Source organism: Malaclemys terrapin, chromosome 1, assembly GCF_027887155.1.
Source record: "Malaclemys terrapin pileata isolate rMalTer1 chromosome 1, rMalTer1.hap1, whole genome shotgun sequence".
NCBI classification, from domain to species: Eukaryota; Metazoa; Chordata; order Testudines; family Emydidae; genus Malaclemys; species Malaclemys terrapin.
This window is the reverse complement of record NC_071505.1, coordinates 142028642-142050749: the sequence shown is the minus strand read 5'-3', so window position 1 is coordinate 142050749 and position 22108 is coordinate 142028642. Positions and strand designations below refer to the sequence as shown.

The following is a 22108-nucleotide window of genomic DNA, read 5'->3' as shown; positions in this document are numbered from 1 at the left end:
AGAATTAATGGACACAAATCTGACATCAGGAATCATAATACTCAAAAACCAGTGGGAGAACACTTTAACCTGTCTGGTCATTCAGTGACAGACCTGCGGGTGGCTATATTACAACAGAAAAACTTCAAAAACAGACTCCAATGAGAGACTGCTGAGCTGGAATTGATATGCAAACTAGACACAATCAACTCAGGATTGAATAAGGACTGGGAATGGCTGAGCCATTACAAACATTGAATCTATCTCCCCTTGTAAGTATTCTCACACTTCTTATCAAACTGTCTGTACTGGGCTATCTTGATTATAACTTCAAAAATATTTTTTCTCTTACTTAATTGGCCTCTCAGAGTTGGTAAGACTACTCCCACCTGTTTATGCTCTCTGTATGTGTGTGTATATATATCCTCAATATATGTTCCATTCTATATGCATCCGAAGAAGTGGGCTGTAGTCCACGAAAGCTTATGCTCTAATAAATTTGTTAGTCTCTAAGGTGCCACAAATACTCCTGTTCTTTAAACTGATAGAAGACACTTTTACATATTCAAAATGTGAGAGGCAGAGTTGGAGGGAGGGAGTGTCTGTACAATATTTCACCGCATTCAGTCTCCTGGCTGGATCAGTAACGTAGCCGTGTACAGGGCCGCCCAGAGGATTCAGGGGGCCTGGGGCAAAGCAATTTTGGGGGCCCCTTCCATAAAAAAAGTTGCAATACTATAGTAACATGTATTTGGAAATGTAAAAAATAACCAGTGACATACATTCAAAAATTAATTTGTAATAATTTGAAAATACACTAAATACATTATTTAAAAACATTAAATGCTTTAATGGTATGTATACATTTGCAATTACATAATGGGCTGTTGCTGGGTGATGGTGATGGTTAGGATGGGGTCGGGGCCCCACCCCTTACCATGGTGCTTACCCCCTCTCCTGGAGCCTCAGCGTGCTGCGACCAGGAGCGGCCCCGGACAGTGTTGGAGCCACCGCGCTGCAGTGCGCCAGGGCCGCTCCCGGACGCGGCACGCTGAGACACCGGGGGAAGATGGAGGCAGGGGCAGCCTCTGACATATTCGTAGGGGCCCCTGCGGAAAATTGCCCCACTTGGCCCCCCCATCTGGGCGGCCCTGGCCCTGCAACACTTGTATAGGATAGAGAGGAGCTGCGGTGATTAAGCTTTGACAGGCTAGGAATTGGAGGCCTGTGCCTTTAAGACCCCAGTCCCAGGAACCTGCCCCCTGCTCTGAGGCTGACATGCAGCGTCCCTGTGAGAACAACAAAAACAGCCTCTGCCCCTCCCACACCCCTAGATTAGCGAGCACAGTGGGTGGCTCATCCCACGGGGGGTCACTGTTCCCCCTCCCTAAACGGGGGTTTTGTACCCGCACGGGGTCTGGCAGTGTCTCCCCCCCGCCGGCTTAATCCCGGCTTTCACCCCCCACCACCGATTTTTGCCCTTCAGCCCCTCTTCTGCCGCTAGCTACAGTAGCTTGAACCCCCCAGGCCAGTAAAATTCTGCCCCTTGCTCAGACCCTGACAGCCCCCCGCTGCGATTTGCCCCCCTTAATCCTTTTAACCCCCCCCAAAGAGGAGGCAGCAAATCGTAAGTAGAAGTAAGGGCAGAGGCAACAGCAAAGGTTACTGGGCATGCTCAGTTTGGGTAAGCATGCTCAGTACACCCAAAGTAGGGAATTGGGAGCAGGGGTTGTTTGTGTCGTTTCACCGGAGTGATTGCAGTGAATCCACCCGCGCCCTTCGGGCCGAGCGGCGCCCCGGGGGAGCTGGGCAATGGCAGCAGCAGTGGGAGGCTTCGGCGGCCGCAAGAAACTGGTGGAAATCTTCTATGACGTGGTGTCTCCGTATTCCTGGCTTGGATTCGAGGTGAGGGGGGAGAGGCACAGACAGAGAGAAATGCAGGGAGAGGGATGTGGGCAGTAGGGGCTGGGAGGAATAGACTTTAGGCCTGTGGAAGTCCTAGGGCTTCCTCGGTGTTTCCTGAGTCACGGAGCCCCCAGGACCTGCCTTATGTCAGGTGCTTCCCCTCCATGTCATTGCTGAATTTTTCCCTGGCTGGCAGCAGGCTGTAGAAATGGGAGATCATTTCTCCCCTGTCCCCACGCTCCTCTTCAGCCAGAAGTGTTTATAGTAAGAATAGTTTGGAAGGTCACAGCTCCTACCTGTGTGTACTTGCAGCTGGTCATTTAAAGGGCCTCTGTTGGCCAGCTCTCGCTTAGTTTGTTTCATACAGGATTACATCTATTGTTTTCTTTTATAGAGGTAGGTTTGTGTTCTCATACTGACTGTGTTGTGCCTTGCCTGGAACAACTGAAGTTAGTACAATTGGATAAAAGCCAGTGAAGGGTGCTGACTATTCAGTAAAGAAAGTTAGTCATGACTTAAAGAAGATTCATAGAACATCAGGCTTGGAAGGGACCTCAGGAGGTCATCTAGTCCAACTCCCTGCTCAAAGCAGGACTAATCGCCAGATAGATTTTTGTCCCAGATCCCTAAATGGCCCCCTCAAGGATTGAACTCACAACCCTGGGTTTAGCAGGCCAATGCTCAAACCACTGAGCTATCCCCTCCACTGTTCTACAGTTATTACTGGAGCATAGGTTATGAGCCTGATCTTAATCTTAATTACAGGATGGACTAAATTCTGCCCCATGGAATCCCAGTGAAATCAATATCGTTTCAGGAACATGAGGAGCTTCGACCTTATGCCTAAAGCTAGCTGGAACATGCTAATATTTTTTTTTAATTTGAAACAATTTTCATTCCACACATTTTGAAGAGGAACCAGGTTTTGGGAGTGGGTTGTCTTTGTTGTTTTTGGTTGGTTGAAAATGTTGTACACTTTTTAGTTTGTAAAAAGAACAGGAGTACTTGTGGCACCTTAGAGACTAACAAATTTATTAGAGCATAAGCTTTTGTGGGCTACTGCCCACTTCTTCAGATGCATACAGAGTGGAACATATATTGAGGAGATATATATACACACATACAGAGAGCATGAACAGGTGGGAGTTGTCTTACCAACTCTGAGAGGCCAATGAAGTAAGAGAGAAATTTTTTTTGAAGTGATAATCAAGCTAGCCCAGTACAAACAGTTTGATAAGAAGTGTGAGAATACTTACAAGGGGAGATAGATTCAATGTTTGTAATGGCTCAGCCATTCCCAGTCCTTATTCAATCCTGAGTTGATTGTATCTAGTTTGCATATTAATTCCAGCTCAGCAGTCTGCTCTAATAAATTTGTTAGTCTCTAAGGTGCCACAAGTACTCCTGTTCTTTTTGCGGATACAGATTAACACGGCTGCTACTCTGAAACCTGTTTTTAGTTTGTGTTTTCCCCCATTTCTCTCAACTATTTCCTGTTTCCATTTTGGCCAATGAAAGTGGGAGGAAAAGAGAGGAGAAAGGGGCAAGGAAACACATGTTAACAACAAAGCCAAAAAATTCTCACTTTGGTCAAAAATTGAAAATTGCAAAAAAAAAAAAAAAAATTGCAGTAACTTTCATTTTTTTAAAATGGCCTTTTTTGTCAACATTTCAAATGGAAAATTTCAACCCACTCTATTTGTACAAGACTTACAAGGGGGATACACACATTTACATCATACCTGACTAACCTCTGGTTTTTCAGGAATTTCTCAAGACCAATGGTGATGTTTCCAAAGATCTCAGGATTTTTTTTTTATTCGTGTGCATTGGGTGGCATGTATGTTGCTACCATGGAAATGCCTTAATTTTGCCTTGGTTTTAATATCAATCTGAGGCTGCAGATAGACTTCACAAGTGGTCCTTCGTGGTTCTACCCTTATGCCATGGCTCCACCCTTATTTCCGTGCCCCATCCCCCCTAGAGGTGGGAGCAAGCTTCATATTTAAGATGCAATGGCAATTCACACCTTTTGAAGCTACTATTTCAAACTCTCTGTATGCTGTTATCATTGCATTACATGTGTCTATGAGGGAGAGACAAATTTGTAACCCAGATTTAGACCACGCCTACATTAGCAAGCTTACAGCAGCAAAGCTGTACCAATGCAACTGCACTACAGTAAGTTCAGTTGTGTAGCTGCTCTATGCTGGCGGGAGAGAGCTCTCCTGTCACCATAATAAAATCACTTCCAAGAGCAGCAGTAGCAATGTCGGCTCTCCCGCCGGCATAGCGCTTGTCCACACTGGCAGTGCTCAGGGGTGATGGTGCTCAGGGGTGATGGTGGTTGTTTTTTTCACAACCCTGTGTGACATAAGTTATACTGACAAAAGTGGTAGTGTAGACATTGCGCTCTCTCTCCAGTGGCTGGACCATTGAGAAGTTTATATATTGTTTATAGCTTTTGAGCTATTAGTTATGTCTCAAGCAATAGATCCAACTAACCTGGGTTCAGTCTCCACTGCCAGTGACATACCTGGGGCATCACATTACACACTTTTTAAAATAAAAATTGAGATTCTCATTTTATCACATGACTCCATAGCTGGATCCTATAGCATCTATAGCCTTATCTGGTCCTGGATGAAATAGATTAGAGCAGCAATAGACAGAGTTGTTCTGGGAGACAGGCCCAGAGGAAATAGATCTCATTTATACTCATGAAGTGCTTAAAGAAAGGGGAGATGCTATTATTTTCCTGATTTAAAATAAATAAATCTGATGTGTCATTTCTTCTTCCTGCTCCAGAGAGAAACCTGGGTGCAGCGGCACATTTATCTCCATGGCTATCATTGGAGTGCATTTCACAGGGGCTTAGGGCTGCTTGATATTTTAATCCCTGGTCCCTCTGTAGTAATTTACAAACCTTCCCCTCAGTATCGCTGGCATGAAGACCTGAGCTGCCCTGCTGATCCCAGGGTTGATTTCTAATGGTCTCAGACAGATCAGGCTTTATCTGATAGATGTATTTTAGTGCCTAGATTCTGGTTCTGTCAGGCACTGGGCCCCTGGTCCTCATTGCGGGTCTTAGGCGTTGTTTATCCATTATTATTTGTCCCATTGCAGGTGCTTTGCCGGTACCGGCAACACTGGAGCATTGAGTTACGTTTTCGTCCTGCTTTCCTTGGAGGCATAATGAAGGAGACTGGTAGGTGTTCCACTGCTCCTAACCCCCAACAGAGAACATCTGGAACCCACTGCAGTGTGGGGCTATGAGTGTGGCTTGCACTCGGGCTCTGGCAGGGCACTGCTGTGAGGGAGCTCACCACAGACCCCAAAATGGATGCTATGGGGAATATCACAGACCACTGAGACTCCCTGCTGTCATTAGCCAGGCATTGCTGAAGCCCTGCCATTCTACTCAGAGATCTAAGGCTTTGTCTACTCTAGCACTTTTGTTGGTCAGGAAACCCTCCCAACCCCCCCCCCCCCGACAAGTTTCACTGACAACAGCACTGGTGTGGACAGTGCTATGTTGGCGGGAGTGGCTCTCCCACGGACATAGCTACTGCCGGTCGTTAGGGGTGGTTTAATTATGCTAGTAGGAGAGCTCTGTCATGAGTTCTGTTCTGGCTCTGTTGGAGACTTGATTTGACTGAAATTGCAAAGCACTTCATCTTGCTGTGCCTCAGTTTCTCACTTTTAAAATAGGAATAATGATCATCATAAAGCACTTTATTAAGGAGGGTGAGGAACAGCACTTTATCTGTACCCAAAAGTTTATTTATCTTTAAAAACTGATTTAGCTGGTGCAAACCCCTTTGTGGACATTCTTATTGGTTTAAAACTGGTTATGTCAGTTTAGCACCTGCAAATTTACTGATGCAAGTAAAACTGAAGTAAGCCAGGTTTAAACTGATATAACAGTGTCCTCACACAAAGTTGCAACTGTTTTACTAAATCAATATAAAATTACACTTTTAGTTAGACTAGTTTAAATTTGTGTGTAGACCAGGCCTACATTATAACTGGAATCTTCATCTTGTAATTTCACCTTTTCTGTAAGGTAACCAGCCCCCAGCAATGGTGCCAAAACGTGGGGAATACATGATGAAGGATATAAAGAGGATGGCAAAATATTACCAGGTCCCAATGCAGATCCCCAAGGATTTCCTTGGGAGTGTTATCAGAAAAGGTAAGTAGAGGAGGCTGCTTGGTCAGTGAGTTGACCTTTCACCTTAAGGAGATCTGGGTCCAAATCTTACATGACATTGAAGGGGGGAAAATGAGATTAGATGTTCTCTGCTTCTTCCTCCATTTGTGATTTGTATGAAGTCCGTGCATAGCTTCACATGAGTGGAAATTCCTACTCAGGAAAGGGCTGAGAGTGGGATAGCATAGGAGTTTCTGCAGATCGTGACTGAGGTGCTTTGGCAGAGCTGGGAGGGGGAACAGCTCAGAGTAGGAGGCAAGGAGGTAGGAGGCAAGCCAACAAGCTCTGGCACTGTAATATTTTTCATCACTGAATTACATGAGGCACAGATTGTGTTTAAAAATAGCAAATAGTTTTGCAAATAAAAACATTGGGTTCAGATCAGTCCTATTCACAGGATCATGTTATTTGTGACTGTTCAGACGACTGCCAGAAATTCATGACAATGTTCACAAATGCTGAAAATCTCAAATATTCACACAAACAAGTTATTCAATCAAAAATTAATACAGGAAAGTATGTTCTTCATTATTTACAGGGTGGATTTGATTTAAATCACTAGTCAGGAAGACTTGATTTAATCATTAATTTTTACATAAAAGTGCATTCTTGTTGGTTGTTATAACCTTGATACATATTCTTCACAACTCAGAGATTGATGTAGGTTTCATTTTTAAAAGGTACACACTATACATTTTAAAGTGATTTGAAAAAATTTCAGATTAGTTTTACAGCTATATCAGAAAATGAATGATTATTTGGTTATTTCATTTACCTTTGGTAAATGAAGCAGATATTTATGAAGTCATTGGGAGGTGAACTATCTCCAATTCGACAGGTTATTCGTTAATATTTGGAGGATTTTCTTGCCATGCTGTACTAGGAGGAGAACATCACCAGACATTTACATTGTTTTATTTAACTAAAACAACATTATGTCTTCTGGATTTTTTTTTTCTTCAACAGCAAACACATAATATTTTGACAAAACAAGCATATGAATTTTTGAATTTAGTTGAACATTGAAGTTTTTTAATATCAGGTTTGTTTTTGTTAAAATTGTTTTTAACTAAACTAGTTAAATGAAATATTAAAAAAAAAAAAAAACACACACACAAAAATTAGACTATGTCAGCCAGGTCAACATGAGAAACTTAAAATATTGGCTTCTGAAGCTAACTTGGTTGTCTTCACCTTCATTTTCCTGTTTGTTCATAATCTGGAAAAGAAAAACAAGCTTTCCTGCTTTTTCAGGTCCAGAACGTTTTCTCAATTTGGAATGAATTGGTCCAAAGGAAGAAAATATTCTTTCTACACTGGCAGAAGCAGCTACTGCTGTTAAAAGTGAGATTATCCCTTCAACAGTCTCAGAATCCAAGTGTTTAAGTGACTTCCACCAGTTCACCAGTGTGACTTTCTTTAAAACATCATCATAAAACATATATTTCTTGAATGGTTCACCCTTAGCTCTGAAGTTTTATTATAGTTGGCATTATGGAGGGATGATTGCTGGATGTCCATGTCATAGCCAACTCCTCTTCAGCAGTTTAAGGTTTGACCCTGGGACTGAGTATTGAGAATATTTGCAAGAAAATGAGCTGGAAATAGTGCTTGTCCAAGATGTGTGGTTTTTTTTTTTTTTTTTTTTTTAATGCTTGTAATTTAACTCGATCATTGCATATTTCTCTTTTTAAGATCTCACTCAGTTCCTTCTAAATTTCAACAGCGTCAGCAATAAAACAGCTATTTCCCTGCATTTTGTTCAAGGCTGCAGAAATAGGCTTCAGGGTACTCAGCATGTGTTCATTTCTCTTAAGCCCAGTGTTGAACTTTGGCTGTGACAGTGCCATCTATTTTTTCACAATTTTGTTCACAAACTGTCATCAAATTAGGCCAGTTCTTGATATAGTGCTCAAAACAGTCTACAACTGAGTTCCAGCCCACATCTTGTGGGAGGAACCAAGCTAACTCTCCCACTTTTTTTTCAGAGCAGCTGCTGCAAAGTGGTTGTTATGGAAGTATTTTGCAATTTCACAACATTAGCCTTCATTTCTGGAACACTGAAGTCTTTGGCTAGGAGGTGCATCAAATGAGCACTGCAACTGTATGTTATTAGCTTTGGACTCTCTTCTAAATAATCTCTTATCATCTTGGATACATTTGCAGCATTGTCTGTGACCAAGCTGCGTACTAGACGTGTTCTCCCCCCCCCCCCCCGCTCCCTCCCTGCTGTTTCTTATAGCTTTTACTGCTACTTTTGTAAGTATTCTGCTGTGTGTGCATTTCCTGATGTATCAATTGTTTCTGTAAGGAAGACATTCCCTTCTTCTGTTGTCACACAAGCATGTACAACAGGATCATTGTGGACATTGCTCCACCCATCAAGACTCAGGTTAACAATTTTACCCTCTAGACCTTTTGCGCACTGCTCGATTTCTTTCATACACTTCATCCAGCAATTTGCCTGCGACATCTGCTCTGTTGGGTGGACTGTATCCCGGTCTTAGTGACTGAACCATGTTAATGAAGTGTGGGTTCTCAATCATACGGAAAGAAGAATTTGTAAACAAACTGGACAATTTTTTCATCAATTACTACTTTTTGTAATCTGCTGGTTCTTATCACAAACTTATCTATGGTTGTTTCTGGATGATGGATTTTTTTTTCTTTTTTGCTACAGGTGATATATTGTGGCTATGTGATATACATGATGTGATTGAAACACTATCATTGGCAGATAACTCTGAAACTATAGAAAATGATGGTGATCTTGAAGGTGAATAGTCTTCAGAATCCTGTATGTTGAGGGTGGATTCTCCTAAACAAAATAAGTCAATGCAGTTATTTAATTATTACCATACTGCTCATCTAGTATTACTCATTGCATTCACTGACACTCAGTACTACTTTAAAGGTGAAATTGTAAAAGGAAGATCTGCCTATTTCAGCTTTTTTTTTTTTTCCACAGCTGCATCTAAAATGATAGTACCATAGAGTAACAACTATATTTTTTTGTTCAAACGTGGAAATTCAAGAATAGTCCAGAAGGAAGGCAGGCTGTTCTTAAGAAAGAAGTCTGAAATAAAAAAGTTTACCAACCTGAAGATCCTGCATGTTCCGACATGTTCCTTTCATCCTCTTCAACGCAGCTTCCTCCTGAGAAGGAATACTTCTCATGTTTCATTTAAGCAACTAGGCCTTGCATTTATTTGTTGCACACATGCCTGTCTTACCCACAGATAGAGAAACTTCATTAAAATATTCCCAAATTGGCTCTCTCTTACAGCCTGCTGCCATTATAAGTTTTCCCTTCTAGTGAGAGAACGGTATGGTAGATTTCAAATCAATGAAAGCTACACTCAGAAAGACCTCAAGACCTCTGGAATATACTGCTCAAACAGTTTCACTTTTGTTTCTACTGCCTGTCCCTCCCTTCTCACATTTATCTCTAAACATATTCTCCTTGTCCAGATCTATTCTGCCCCCAACAATCTTCTATCCATTGAACTTTTTGAAACTTTGTACTTTTAGAGAGAACTAAGGGAATGACTCCGTGTACATAAATTTGCAGAGGGACAGTAGGGTTGAGGGCTGTTATTTCTCATCTCTATATATTATTTAAAAACATTTTTGCTGTTAACAAGCATGTTATCTCTGGAAACACAAATCCACAGTTTGAGAACTGCAAAAGGAAGAATCTCTGATGGTATCTTCTAGACTGAGCACTGAATCCCATTGGGTAAATAGACAGATTAACCTAAATAATCTATACAGAAGCCCCTGGAACCTCATAAAATTGGGTCCCTAATCCATGAACTATTGGAACTCATTTACAAACCTTTTCTTAAACATTACATGAATATATGGTCTCATACTATAGAATTTATAATCCCTATTCCATGATGAGACAATATAGCTCAAAGATATTCTTAAATAAAACTATATTTAGATAAAATGCTTTTTGAGGAAAATCTGATTTAAATAAAAAATCCAATTCCCCCCCCCCCCATAAAAGTCATTGATTTTTATCCACCCTGGCTATTTATTATACTGCTGCTTTAAAAAAGTTTCCATCAAAGCAGAGTGCAGAACCAATTCCATGTGACTTAGGTGACCAACCACACATAACAGAAACAAATTGCAATTGACTGAAGTGAACAGTTCACAACAACCCTCCATAGGCTGAACATTCTTTATCAAGTTTATTGATTATTTAGAAATAGTGAATAGATCAGTGGGAATCAGGATGGGTTCTTGAATGAGTCACTCAACAGAAATGGGTCTGAATTCAAAACAAGTATTACTGGCAATGAATAGTTTGACCTGCACTAATAGGGTTAAGACCCCAAGGACTGGTTCGTGGACATCCACGAATATAACTAGTGTTCAAGATATTAATACTGCTACTTCTTAGCACTTGTATGAACTGCACATGGCAGATTTCAAGTTATTAGTGAGCTAGTGCCAAATGTGCAGAGAAGCTGAGCACCCACAATTCTGGTTAAAATCAGTGGAATTGAGGGTGTTGAGCACCTCTGAATATCAGGTCCTACTTGTCTCTAGTTGGGCTTCCAATGTTGGAGGCCCCAGAACTAGAAGCAACTCTTGAAAGTTTGGCCCATGATGTTTTTGGCCATAACAAAATTAGAGTCCGCTCTCCATCTGAGACCAGTGCAGACTGTTCAGCAAGCCATTCCCATAGGTGAATCCCAACTAAGTCCCTTTCCTAGAGAACCCTCTCCCTGTTTAGACCCTGCTGCAGGCTTAAGTAGCTAACTCCCTGGGACAGTCCCAAGGAAATCCCATACAGAAGTAGTCTTCTTATGAACATTGGCAAGAGTTTCATTAATGACCTCTACACCTTGGGGATATTCCCAGAGCAGTGGCAGACTAAAAGCCCTGTCCTGGTGTGACATTAGTGCAGACTTCATTGATTGATGCTGTTCCTATACCTCCTCAATGTGTCTTTCTGTCTTTCACACCAAACCCAGGCAGCCTTTCTGCCATGCGCTTTATCACAGCCGTGGATATGACACAGCCACAGTTCCTGGAGCCTGTGTCCAGAGAGCTTTGGATGCGCATCTGGTTCCGGGTGAGTACTTATGCATATCCCCCGTCCAGCTCCTTTCCCCATCTTCCTGCCCCTCCTCTGCCCTCAGTCAAACATGTAGTAGGAGGATTGAAATCTGTGGTTCAGGGTCCAATCCAAGGAAAGCACTAAAGTCCAAGTCAATTTCGCCTTCTTCTGTTCCTTTCAGTGTGTGGCTGCTGCACCAATAGTTAATTCCAGAATCCACATAATCCAGTTCCAGTTTGGGTGAATGGGATCTTTTCCTCTTTCCTGTGGGAAATTCTCCAATGGGATCCCGGTCCTCAGCTGAGCTTTTCTGACTACGTCCCTGCAGGAAGACAGGGTCACTGTGAGAAATTATCTTTGTAGATTCAGCATCTTGTTCATAAACATTTAATCATTTGATTTCCTCCTCCTCCTCTCACCAGGATGAAGATATCACCCAACCAGAGAGTATATTGGCAGTAAGTTTCTCCCTGTTACTACTGCCCCCGCCCTCCCCTGGCACTAGGCCTGGCTGGGGGCACCCTGTGTGTCTGGGGAAAGGCTCATTCCTCACCCAGCCTCCGTCCCCCGGCCAGGGTCCCTCCAGCATTGGGCACGTGTCACCAGCCCCCACCCCACCCCAGGAGGCTGCTGGCGATCTGCAGCCGCTTGCAGCCCCCCAGGGCCATTCCCAGCCCCTCCTCCCAGGCTGGTGGCAGCAGAGAGAGACCCTGGGGTTGCTCCTGGCACTGGGACGCCCCCACGGGATCAGCTGGAGCAGGGGGGGTGGTGCTCTCCCGGGGCGGGCAAGGGCACACTCACTGGGGCGGGGCGCAGGCGGGGGCACGCTCACTGGGGCAGGGCGGGGGGCGCTCTCCCGGGGCGGATGGGGGCACACTCACTGGAGTGGGGGGGGGCTCTCCCGGGGCGGACGGGGGCACACTCACTGGAGCGGGGCAGTGGGGGCTCTCCCGGGGCAGGCGAGGGCACACTCACTGGAGCGCGGTGGGGGGCGGGCGGGGGCACACTCACCGGGGCGGGGTGCGCTCTCCCGGAGCGGGTGGGGGGGGGGGGACACTCACCGGGGGGGGCTCTCCCAGGGCGGGGGAGGGGCACACTCACTGGAGTGGGGTGGGGCTCTCCCGGGGCTGGGGGCGCTCTCCTGGGACGGGGCGGGGGGCACACTCACTGGAGTGGGGGGGCTCTCCAGGGGTGGGGGGACACACTCACTGGAGCGCGGTGGGGGGCGGCTGGGGGCACACTCACCAGGGCAGGGTGTGCTCTCCCGGGGCGGGTGGGGGCACACTCACTGGAGCAGGGCGGTGGGGACTCTTCCGGAGCAGGCGGGGCACACTCACTGGAGTGGGGGGGGGCTCTCCTGGGGCGGGGGGGGGCACACTCACCGGGGCAGGGCAGGGGGCACTCTTTTCATTCATTTGCTGTGATTTATTGGATGTGGGTCTTAGGGTTACCGTCTATGGAGGCAACTTAAATAATTTTCACTGGTTGTGGATTTTTTTAAGGGATCATTTGGAGTTATCAGGAAATTCCCTTAGGGAAAATATGACTCCCATGTCAGTGACTCAATCCCCCAAGTCTGTGGAAATGTGGGGGTAATTTCCCAAGTAACTTTGGTGCATTTTATTGCCAGGCCTATGGTGGATATTTAAGTCACGGTGCCTTCCCTAGCAGGATGCCCCAGAATAGGCAGTGGATACACTATTAATTATATTTTAATTAACAGTAATAAAGCCAGGAGCAATGTTCAGGAGTGAGCTCAGGGAAGGGGATGGGTTTGCTTCTATAAAAGGTTTTTAACTTGAGTTAAAATTTGATTCTGAAGGCAGACTGTGGAGGGGACAGTGGTGGTGTGCCTTTCTTTGAAGTTGCTTTGGAATAGTGTCCGTTCTTCTTTTCCTCAGTTCCACTGTCGGCATCCTGCCTCTTCTCCTTGTTAGATCTCTGGCTATAATGCAGAGATAGGCAGAAGACAGTGTTCAGATTTGAACCACGATTAGTTTTGGGGTTTGTGTTTGAGGCCAAATCAAGGCCACAGTTCCAATTTGATCCCAAACTAGGGTCTCATATTCTAGCCCTAGATGGTAGCCAAGTATTAGCCCCCACCTTAATTTTACAAATACTATTATTACTACTACTACTAATTTTATATAGCACTTTTCATCAGTATATCGCAAAGCAGAGAGGTTGCACAAGATTATTTTAGGCAGTGTTAGCATGAGAATCCATATCTCTGAAAGTCTTAGGCTATGTCTACACTGCCAAGTTTTTTCACCAAAAGTTATGCCACTTTTATTTAAGCGCTTTCATTAAACCGCTGTTGCATGTCCACACTGTGCTCCTTGTGTCACCGGAGCGCATCCAAACTAGCAGCTCTTGCAAAGACGAGAGCAGTGCACTGTGGGTAGCTATCCCACTGTGCAAATGGCTGGGTGCTTTGGGAAGGGTTTGCAGTGCCTCATGGGGCAGGTACAGTGTCACATGATGCAGGTTTCTCAAGCCCATTATTCCATAGGCATCCTAATAGGTTGCCAGTCACTTTTCAACTGATGTGTGGAGGGTAGGGAAGTGTGTGTGTGTGTGGGGGGGAGGGGGAGACAGTGTGTGTTGGGGCAGAGTGAGTGTATCCGCATGCTGTCTCGTAAATTCAGACAGCCGCCAGAAGCAACCAGTCCTGGGGGAGGGCGAAACCCAACATCAGCCCCGCCTCCCACTCTGTGACACACAGAGACACACCCAACCGTGCCTGCCTGCCTCTGTGTTTAGTGTGGGAGACAGCAGGAGCATTCCATGTTAATGATTTGCTCTTTGTTTCCCTGGAGCAGAGCAGCACAGCATGCTGGTTGTCAGAATGGAGCTTTGAAAGGGGAGGGGTGCATGCCTGCAGGGGTACTGAGTTCTAAACAATGAGCAGAGCAGTTACTTCAGGCATTCTGGGACACCTCCAGAGGCCAATTACAGCGATAAAAGCAAGCAAAGTGTTTACACTGGCACTTCGGCGATAAAACCTTTGCGCAAAAAGCCTCATCACTCTCATCTAAGGGCAGGTCTTCACTACGGGGGGGGGGGGGGGTGTCGATTTAAGATACGCAAATTTGACCTATCGGAGCCAACTTACCCCGCTGTGAGGATGGCGGCAAAATCGACCTCCGCGGCTCCCCGTCGACAGCGCTTACTCCCACCTCCGCTGGTGGAGTAAGACCGTCGATTCGGGGATCGATTGTCGCGTCCCGACGAGACGCGATAATTCGATCCCCGAGAGATCGATTTCTACCCGCCGATTCAGGCGGGTAGTGTAGACCTAGCCTAGGTGGTTTTATTGAAGTGCTGCAACTGAGTTTTGTCTCAAAAAGTGGCTTTGCAGTATGTACACCTCTGTTGTTTCATCGCCAAAAGCTGCCTTTTGGTCAAAAAACTTGGCAATGCAGACCAGCCCTTAGCCACGCAGTCACACTACCTTTCAGAATAAATATTCTAGGTATATGTTCTTTGGCTTGTCCTGTCTGTAATCCCTCTCACCCTCCTCCCCTCTTAGACCAGAGCCAGAACTCAGAACCTCAGCTCTCCAATACTGCTACTTCCTAGCAAATGTGAATCCACTGGGAAAAGATGTGTCAAGGCCCCTCTTAGGCCTGGTCTACATTGGGGGGTGGTGGTGTTGATCTAAGATATGCAACTTCAGCTATGAGAATAGTGTAGCTGAAGTCAACATATCTTAGATTGAATTAAAATTACTTATTTTGCGTCCTCGTGGCGCTGGATCGATAGCCGCGGCTCCCCTGTTGACTTTGCTTCCACTTCTCGCACTGCTGGAGTTCAGCAATTGACGGGAGAGCGATCAGGGATCAATTTATCGTGTCTACACTACACGCAATAAATCAATCCCCGATGGATCGATCGCTACCTGCCGATCCAGCGGGTAGTGTAGACGTACCCTCAATGGCTGGACCACATAGTAGTTAGCAGTTACTCCTGTAGCTCAAGCGGTAAAGCTATGTGCTGTTGAACTGAGGCTTTAACTATGTGAGAAAGTTGCACCAGTTAAATATAAGGTGTGAATTTAAAATAAAGTAGCTAAATTGGAGCAAACCCCTGTCTAGACACTTATTTTTGGTTTAGCATTAATTGATTGGGAACAGGTTTAAGCGATTCTCAGAATGAAATAAGTGTCCCCAGATTGGGGAGTTGCACCAGTTTTACTACATTTGGTTTACAAACCAATTTACATTCAACTGGTGCAGCTTATTTGTATAGACAAGACCTGAATGTCCAGGTTCAACCCTGCTGATGGTCCATTTTATGGACTTTTTGGTTACATGTGAGAATTTGTTCTTTTCTTTTTTTTAAAATGAGGTTCTTTCATTGACACAGCGAGATTTTATAGTAAAGATCTTTATAATCTGTACATTATGGTGTGACACAGTAAGATACGTGTGTCCCACATTTGGGCCCTATGTCTCACATTTTGATTGTTGGCATCACACAGTGGCAGATTTGAAGGTTGAGAAGTTCAACAAGGGATGAAGAGCCTCTTTTTATCTCCAATGAAGTAGAACATGCGCTGCCCTTCTGTACCAACATTCCAGTTCTGAAGATCACCCACCAACTTCCAGTTAGGCTTACTGAGTTTGCTCTCTGTCATGCAGTGTCACTCCTTGTTCCTCTATTGCTGTGTTTGGCAGGCTCCTTCCAATACTGTTTAGACACTTTAATACATTAATACTCTTATCTTCTATTCCACTACAGCACTTCATCTGTCTTAGTTCATATGTTGAAAGAGTTAACTTGAACTAAGCATAAACTCCCTTTCCCCCTTTTGCTAGCTAATTGAAAGCCCACCTAACAAGAGCTGCATATTTTGAGCCTGGGAGGTGATATCCCTTCAGCTTCATATTCAGAAGTCACTCAGAATAGATGATATAACCAGGCAATGGGAGAAAGAAGGCCAGACTGTCCTGCCAGAGAAATGTCCTAGGAGGAGTATTTTGTTATCGTTTGACAACAGACCTTCAAGCAATGAAGCTGCATGTAATTATTATGTAACTATCATGATAACAGTGGCTGTTCTTATTTTCTGTCTGTCTGTCTCCTCAGGCTGCTGAGGAGGCTGGGCTACCCTCAGTGCTGGCCCAGAAGCTACTGGCAATGACCTCGACCCCTGAGGTGAAGAATCGTCTGAAGGAGACAACAGAGGAGGCACTGAAATATGGGGTGAGACGCTCCCATTGCCACGTGGGGTTAGAGCTGTGTGTTCCTTTCCCAGCAGTGATATTGTGGGTCAAGGCAGGATGAAAGGGTAGATCAGTATACACAAGGATCCCATTGCTCTCAGACTTTTTTGTATTTTAAACACATCTTGCAAGCCAACTCAATACCCTAAGTATTAGTACAGGAAACTATCTTTTGGGAAAGCCAGGTCTGATTCCTGGCACATTCCAAGGGAGGTGTCAGAGGACCGGTGTGCCAGAGACCAGAGCTAGTGCCTGGGGTCACTGCTCTCCACTACCATGCATGAAGCCCTGGTTAGATTCTGATTCCTTTTCGCTCAGTCCCATAGGATGACAGGGTCATAAGAGTTCTGCAGAATCCAGGCTTGGTGCATGGGACCCAGATTTGAGATAGAGAAAGAAGAAAAGGTAAAGGGAAAAAGAAAGTGAGAGTGCGAGGGAGAAAGAAAAGTGATACAGTTGTTCTTTGTAAAAGTTTCTCTTAGAACTGGTCTTGTGCTTATTCGTCTCTTTGTGACTCTCCCTGTTTTGTCTCCCTGGGGGCATTAGGCATTTGGAATGCCAGCAGTTGTGGCCCATGTTAATGGTGAAGCTCACCTCTTCTTTGGCTCTGATCGTTTAGAGCTACTGGGCAATGTTATAGGTGAGTGTTTCTAGTAACGTTTTCTTCTATTTTTTCTCCCTGGTAATTATCCATCTGCTCTAATGGGATGTGTAATGTGACAAACAAATTAACACTCTGGGGGTATGTCTACATCTACAGTTAAAAACCTGTGGCTGGCATGTGCCAGCTGGCTCAGGCTAAGGGACTGTTTAATTACAGTGTAGACATTCGGGCTCGGACTAGGAACCTGCAAAGGGGGAGATCCCAGACCTTGGGCTGTAGCCTAAGCCCAAGCCCAAATGTCTGCACCACAATTAAACTGTGCTTAACCTGAGCCCTAGTCAGGTGGCATAGGTCAGCCGTGAATGTCTAATTGCAGTGTAGACATATTCAAAGACTCAGAAACTCCTTCCCTCTTGGGCCAGGGGAAGGGAGAGCTATATCTTCGTATCATCTGCATGTTACCAATTATTTTTCACTTTCTTCCAGATCATTGATCAAAATATTAAATCGTATTAGACCAAGAACTGATCCCTGAAGGAGCCCAGTGAAGGCACCCCAAGTACTTAAGTCTCAGTTAGTAACTACATGTTGAAACCTGTCAGTTACCCAGCTTTTAACCCATTGAGCCATATTGATTTTGAATAGCACTCATGTTTGAATCAGAATATCAGGTGGTATTAATTCAAATGTCTTGCATCTCCACAGAGTTACCTTTATCTACCAGACTTGAAATCATTTCAAAGAATTATATAAAATTTGTTTGACAGGATGCTCCATTATTTTTGCCTGGGCTTTGTTAGGCTGAGTAGCCCTTAATTATCCAGGTCATCCTATTTACCCTTTTTAAGTATTGGTCTGACAGTGGCTTTCTTCCACTTCTGTCCCTTTCTAGTTTTCCTAGGGTTCTTAAAAATTAACGTCAGTGGACCAAAGAGCGCCTTGATAAGCTCTTATAAAACTCTTGGTTGCAAATCATCCAGATCAGCTGATTTTACGTTTCACATTAGTAGAAGTTGTGTAACATCCTCCTTAGTTACCACTGTAAAAGAAGGCATGCTTGTCTGATTAACTCCACTTCGGTGGCAAATGCTCCTTTTCCCCATGCCAGCCCCCTCCCCGGTGATGAGGTTACATGTTGAGCTCTCTCTCTGCTGGCAGAATGTCTGGAGACTGACAACCAGATGCTCAGCTGCTGTAAATGGTGCAGCTACACACTATGGGGTAAATCCCCAGCTAAAGATCCAGCCTTTTATTAAAAATAAATAAATAGAAGCCTTCCCAGTCACCTGATGTCCTGTTTTAAGACTGTCGGAATCTCAGAGGTGCCATTCTCACACTACTGTAGCTGATTAATGCGGAATTTTGAAAACTAATTGTAGGTGCTGGACAGTAAATTGCAACTAACTAAGTCAAGCAAAGTTTATTTTTTGGTATGAAGTGGGAAAAAAATTGAGCTCAGGTATTTATTGTATTTATTGGGTGTAATAGCTGTCCAACTCATTTCAAATCTGACAGAAAAATATACCTCAATCCTAGACCTATCCTAGTAAAGGGAAATCAGCCTAAAACTTGTTTATGGATTTTAGCAAGGAGAAAGAGAACAAATTCAGGATTACAATGGAGACCTACTACTACTAGGACTTCATAATCCTACTATAACTAAGCTGAGAGGGGTTCTAGTTACGTTTCCATAGCAGACAGTTCAGCTGGATGTGTATTCTGCTTAGCTTATAGTTTTGTGATTTCTTTTAAAATTTTTGTTCTAAAATAACTTTGATTTTAATTACGAGAACTGGCATAGGTTGTGGTGACTGTTAAAAACAGCATTACCCACTGTTTGATGAGCCAGAAAAAAGGAAACTGAATTTCAACCTCAGATTTGGCAGTGTTTGGGGAGTGGCGTGTCAGTCATGGGAAATGAGTTCATGATCCCTTTTCGACCTAGCCCTGTGAGGAAACTGGCTAAGGAATGCCAGGCTTGATTACAGGCTCCATAGCTCATCCTTAACCCCCAGATCTGTGAGCAGATTTTAAAATTCAAGCTAATCTTTGGTGCTGGGCAGTACATCTCAGCTAGCAGAGTCCAGTAGTCTAGATGTGAAAAGCTCTGTGTCCCATTAATTATATTCCCATTTCAGCACAATTACCCATTCCATGAGGGGGAAGGGCAGCCTTACCCTGCAACCCACCCCCAGTATCAGGATTTAATTTGTTAGCTTTTCTTACAGGAGAGAAATGGCTGGGACCAGTTCCTGCAGCTTCAAAACCCAGGATGTGAGAAATTCAGCTGCACTATGAAACAAGAAGAAAATAAGTGACTAAAATGTGAATGAAGCAGTAACGTCCATGCCTGAGAAATGGCATCTAGGGTCCCAGAGGGGCTGGGAGGAGAGCAGTGATGTTCCCCTGGAATCCTCTGTCAGGACTCCAGTTCTACTCCAGTTCCCGTGATAGACTGAGACTGATTTTTCACTTTTTTCACAATACAGATAGATTTTTTCCAGGCAGGATGGGGGTGACACTTTGGTGAGTGAAATGTTAATACAGGGTCATGGGCAATGGCAGAGCTCTGGCTGGCTGATAAGGGTGATTGAAATCTTGTCTCACTTGTGGTCTGCAGTCTGGAAGCGCGCTACTGAGAATGACTGAATTTGTTTCACCCTGTGAAGTGTAAATGCTTGTCAGGTTTTTTGTCTCCGTCTACCCAAAGTGGGCAGTATTTGGTGATCAGTGGGAACTGCTAAGGGAACTACAGCTGTAAGTTTTTTATATATGCAAAAAAGTCCTGCCCTGGCTACAGGAAATTGTTTTCAGGCTGAGAGCTCAGAGCAGGGTCTGAGTCCTGTCTGTGTCAGTGCCTTGCAGCTCAGCCCATATTGCCAGTCCCCTCATTATCCCTGCATTGCCCTGCACTTCGAATGCCTCTTTGGTTGTCGTATAATGTAATTCTCTCTCTCATATTATCTGAATCCTGCACTTGGAATAAATTTAATCTGATTGTTAGCCTGGACATTTTGCATTGTGGGGACACACTGGCTGATTATCTCCCCCCCTCCCCCCAGTGCAATTTATTCTACTCTGAAAAATGACATTTGAGCTAGATCCCTGCAGCCTAGTGGAATTCTCAGCCCTGAGTTAGGTGCCCGTACAATGCACAAAATAAGTAGGTGCCTCACAAAATAAGAAACAAATACAGCAATATATCAGAACAGATCGATATCTCAAGCGGCACAGTGACTTGTCTGTCTCAGACCCTTGGGCCATTTAACTTGGAATTCTGCCTGAACAGTACCCCAGTAGCTGGTATAAACAAACACAAAGCTAGCCTATTGTCCCATGTTGTACCTGTGTGTGTGGTAGGCAGGGCTAGAGGGAGAGAAAAGCAGGGACTGAAGACTGACATAATTTCTATTACTTTCCCAGGTAATACAGTCACCCCCAGTTGGGGCTAAGCTGGAAGAAGCCTTGATGGGTGAGGCTGTGCTTGTGCTGAAGTAAGAGCTGTGCTAGTGTCTTGGCTGGCAGAGAGAACTCCTAGCAGATTGGTTAGGGAGATATGTTAAATATCTCAACTCTAGGAGTCACCACCTCCTTGGCTGAACATGTTTGGGCTAGGAGACAGCTCTCCCTGGCATGAGTGTGACTTGTCTGGGGCCAGAACTGCCTGGGTGACTGATTTTTCGATCTCCTGGGCAATCTGGGAGATGGGACACATACCAGGGTTGGGGAAAGACTGTTGCTTTGGAATTGGGGACTAGCACTGTGAGAAGTCACCTTTCGTGGGTGGAGCAAGCTCTCGTTCTCTCCTCCTTTCTCACCTCTCTACCCCCCCCCCCCTGCAATGACAACAAAATAAACACTGGCCTAGCATCATGAGTATTTCTAGAGGACTGTAGCGTGAAGGTGAGCGCAACAGCCTCACAGCGCCCAGGGTTGGTTGGTCATAATCTCCTTTTATTGCAAGCCAAGATGCCACACAGACACCACAAGCATGGAGCGAGGGTCAGAGATTCACATTTACACATCCTTCTACTGCAGGGTGCAGAGAGAGAAAAGGGAGACGATAAAGAGGGAAAATGAAATCCTCAAGGACAAGGCTGCGGAACTCATCAGTTACCGTAAAAAGAATGACTCCTAACGGGACAGTGTTTCCTACACTAAGTTTGCAGTGTGATGGAAGATGGGGGAAGGAGAGACCTTCATGTACACACATTCTGAGGGGACAGGCATAGCCCTCAATGGGTTCAGGGCCTGGACCTCTTTTTAATGACAGGGTTACAGTAATGCCCTTGGAGGTCAATGGCAAATTCCATGTCAATTCATAGGGCAGAAATCATGAACTGGATTTCTCTGCCTCAAGAATGGACTCTTAAGTGCTGCCTTCCCAAGAAGAGAAGACCATGAACAGGCTATCTGAACCCTTCTGCACTGGACTCAATGGGGAAAGTTTTATACCAGGAATAAAAACAAACTGGAAGTGCTCCCTTTTCACTCTCTCTCCTCCACGGGATTGTATGGAAATCCCCTAGTGGAATAGCTTGTTCCTGGCCCCAGAGATGGCTGAGCTGGAATGATATACTTGGATGAATTAACGTCACATTTGGTTTCGTGGTTGGTTTTCTGGTTGCTTTTGACACAACCATCACTGGAGGAAGCAGAAGGGCCAGCAGTCTTGGGAATCCAGCTTTTCTCCTCTGAATCTCTAAGGTAAGGAGTAGCCAGGCCCTTCACTTCAGCAGCAAGTCCTGAGAGAGAGACAATCAAACACATAGTAAAAGCAAGTTCCCCTCACCCAAATCTTACAGCTACCACTCTTCTGAAGGGACCATCTGGCCTCACTTGCTCTGTCTACTCCTCAACCTGACCACCTCCCTCCACCCAGAGCTGATCCCTGCCCTAAAGATCTTCGTCTACGTAATGTTTCGTTTAGACATTTTCAAAATGAAATATTTAGATATTTCAATTCTAAATGACTTTGTGCTGACGTATACTTCGACTTTATTTTTAAAAATTGACAAACATTAAAAAAACTCAAAAGCCAGATGAAATGGTTTGTTGAACATGAAACAATTTTTTTTCTGACTTTTCAGAAGGGCCAGCAA

At 44.6% G+C, this 22108-nt stretch overlaps 2 protein-coding genes across 6 annotated transcripts in view; one reads left to right on the top strand and one right to left on the bottom strand.

The window, feature by feature from the left end:
• Positions 1 to 1291: 1291 nt before the first annotated feature.
• On the top strand, positions 1292 to 20009 carry GSTK1 (glutathione S-transferase kappa 1). Of its 2 annotated transcripts, none has more exons than XM_054041245.1 (8): positions 1292 to 1884; positions 5011 to 5092; positions 5951 to 6079; positions 11089 to 11189; positions 11597 to 11632; positions 16266 to 16382; positions 16949 to 17042; positions 17493 to 18283. In XM_054041245.1, exons 1-8 carry the CDS (start codon positions 1792 to 1794, stop codon positions 17498 to 17500), a joined length of 660 nt encoding a protein of 219 aa, XP_053897220.1. In that variant the 5' UTR covers positions 1292 to 1791; the 3' UTR covers positions 17501 to 18283. The 2 variants fall into 2 exon arrangements, with proteins under 2 accessions (XP_053897220.1, XP_053897212.1); XM_054041237.1 differs by lacking the exon at positions 17493 to 18283 and adding an exon at positions 19235 to 20009 and having other exon boundaries at positions 1296 to 1884.
• LOC128843988 (rap1 GTPase-activating protein 1-like) overlaps positions 19704 to 22108 on the bottom strand; it is a 72784-nt gene continuing 70379 nt past the window's right edge. For all 4 annotated transcript variants that reach the window (XM_054041207.1, XM_054041196.1, XM_054041225.1 and 1 more), the window contains one exon: positions 19704 to 21751. In XM_054041207.1, coding sequence (XP_053897182.1) covers positions 21734 to 21751 — 18 coding nt within the window. In that variant the 3' untranslated portion in view covers positions 19704 to 21733. The remainder of the gene's footprint in view (positions 21752 to 22108) is intronic.

What these genes read in the sequence shown, in the direction of transcription:
- GSTK1 (XM_054041237.1), top strand. Translation starts at nt 1,792, where the DNA reads ATGGCAGCAGCAGTGGGAGGCTTCGGCGGCCGCAAGAAACTGGTGGAA. An exon ending in ATTCCTGGCTTGGATTCGAG is followed by an intron (nt 1,885 to 5,010) that starts GTGAGGGGGGAG and finishes GTCCCATTGCAG; the next exon opens with GTGCTTTGCCGGTACCGGCA. An exon ending in GGATGCGCATCTGGTTCCGG is followed by an intron (nt 11,190 to 11,596) that starts GTGAGTACTTAT and finishes TCCTCTCACCAG; the next exon opens with GATGAAGATATCACCCAACC.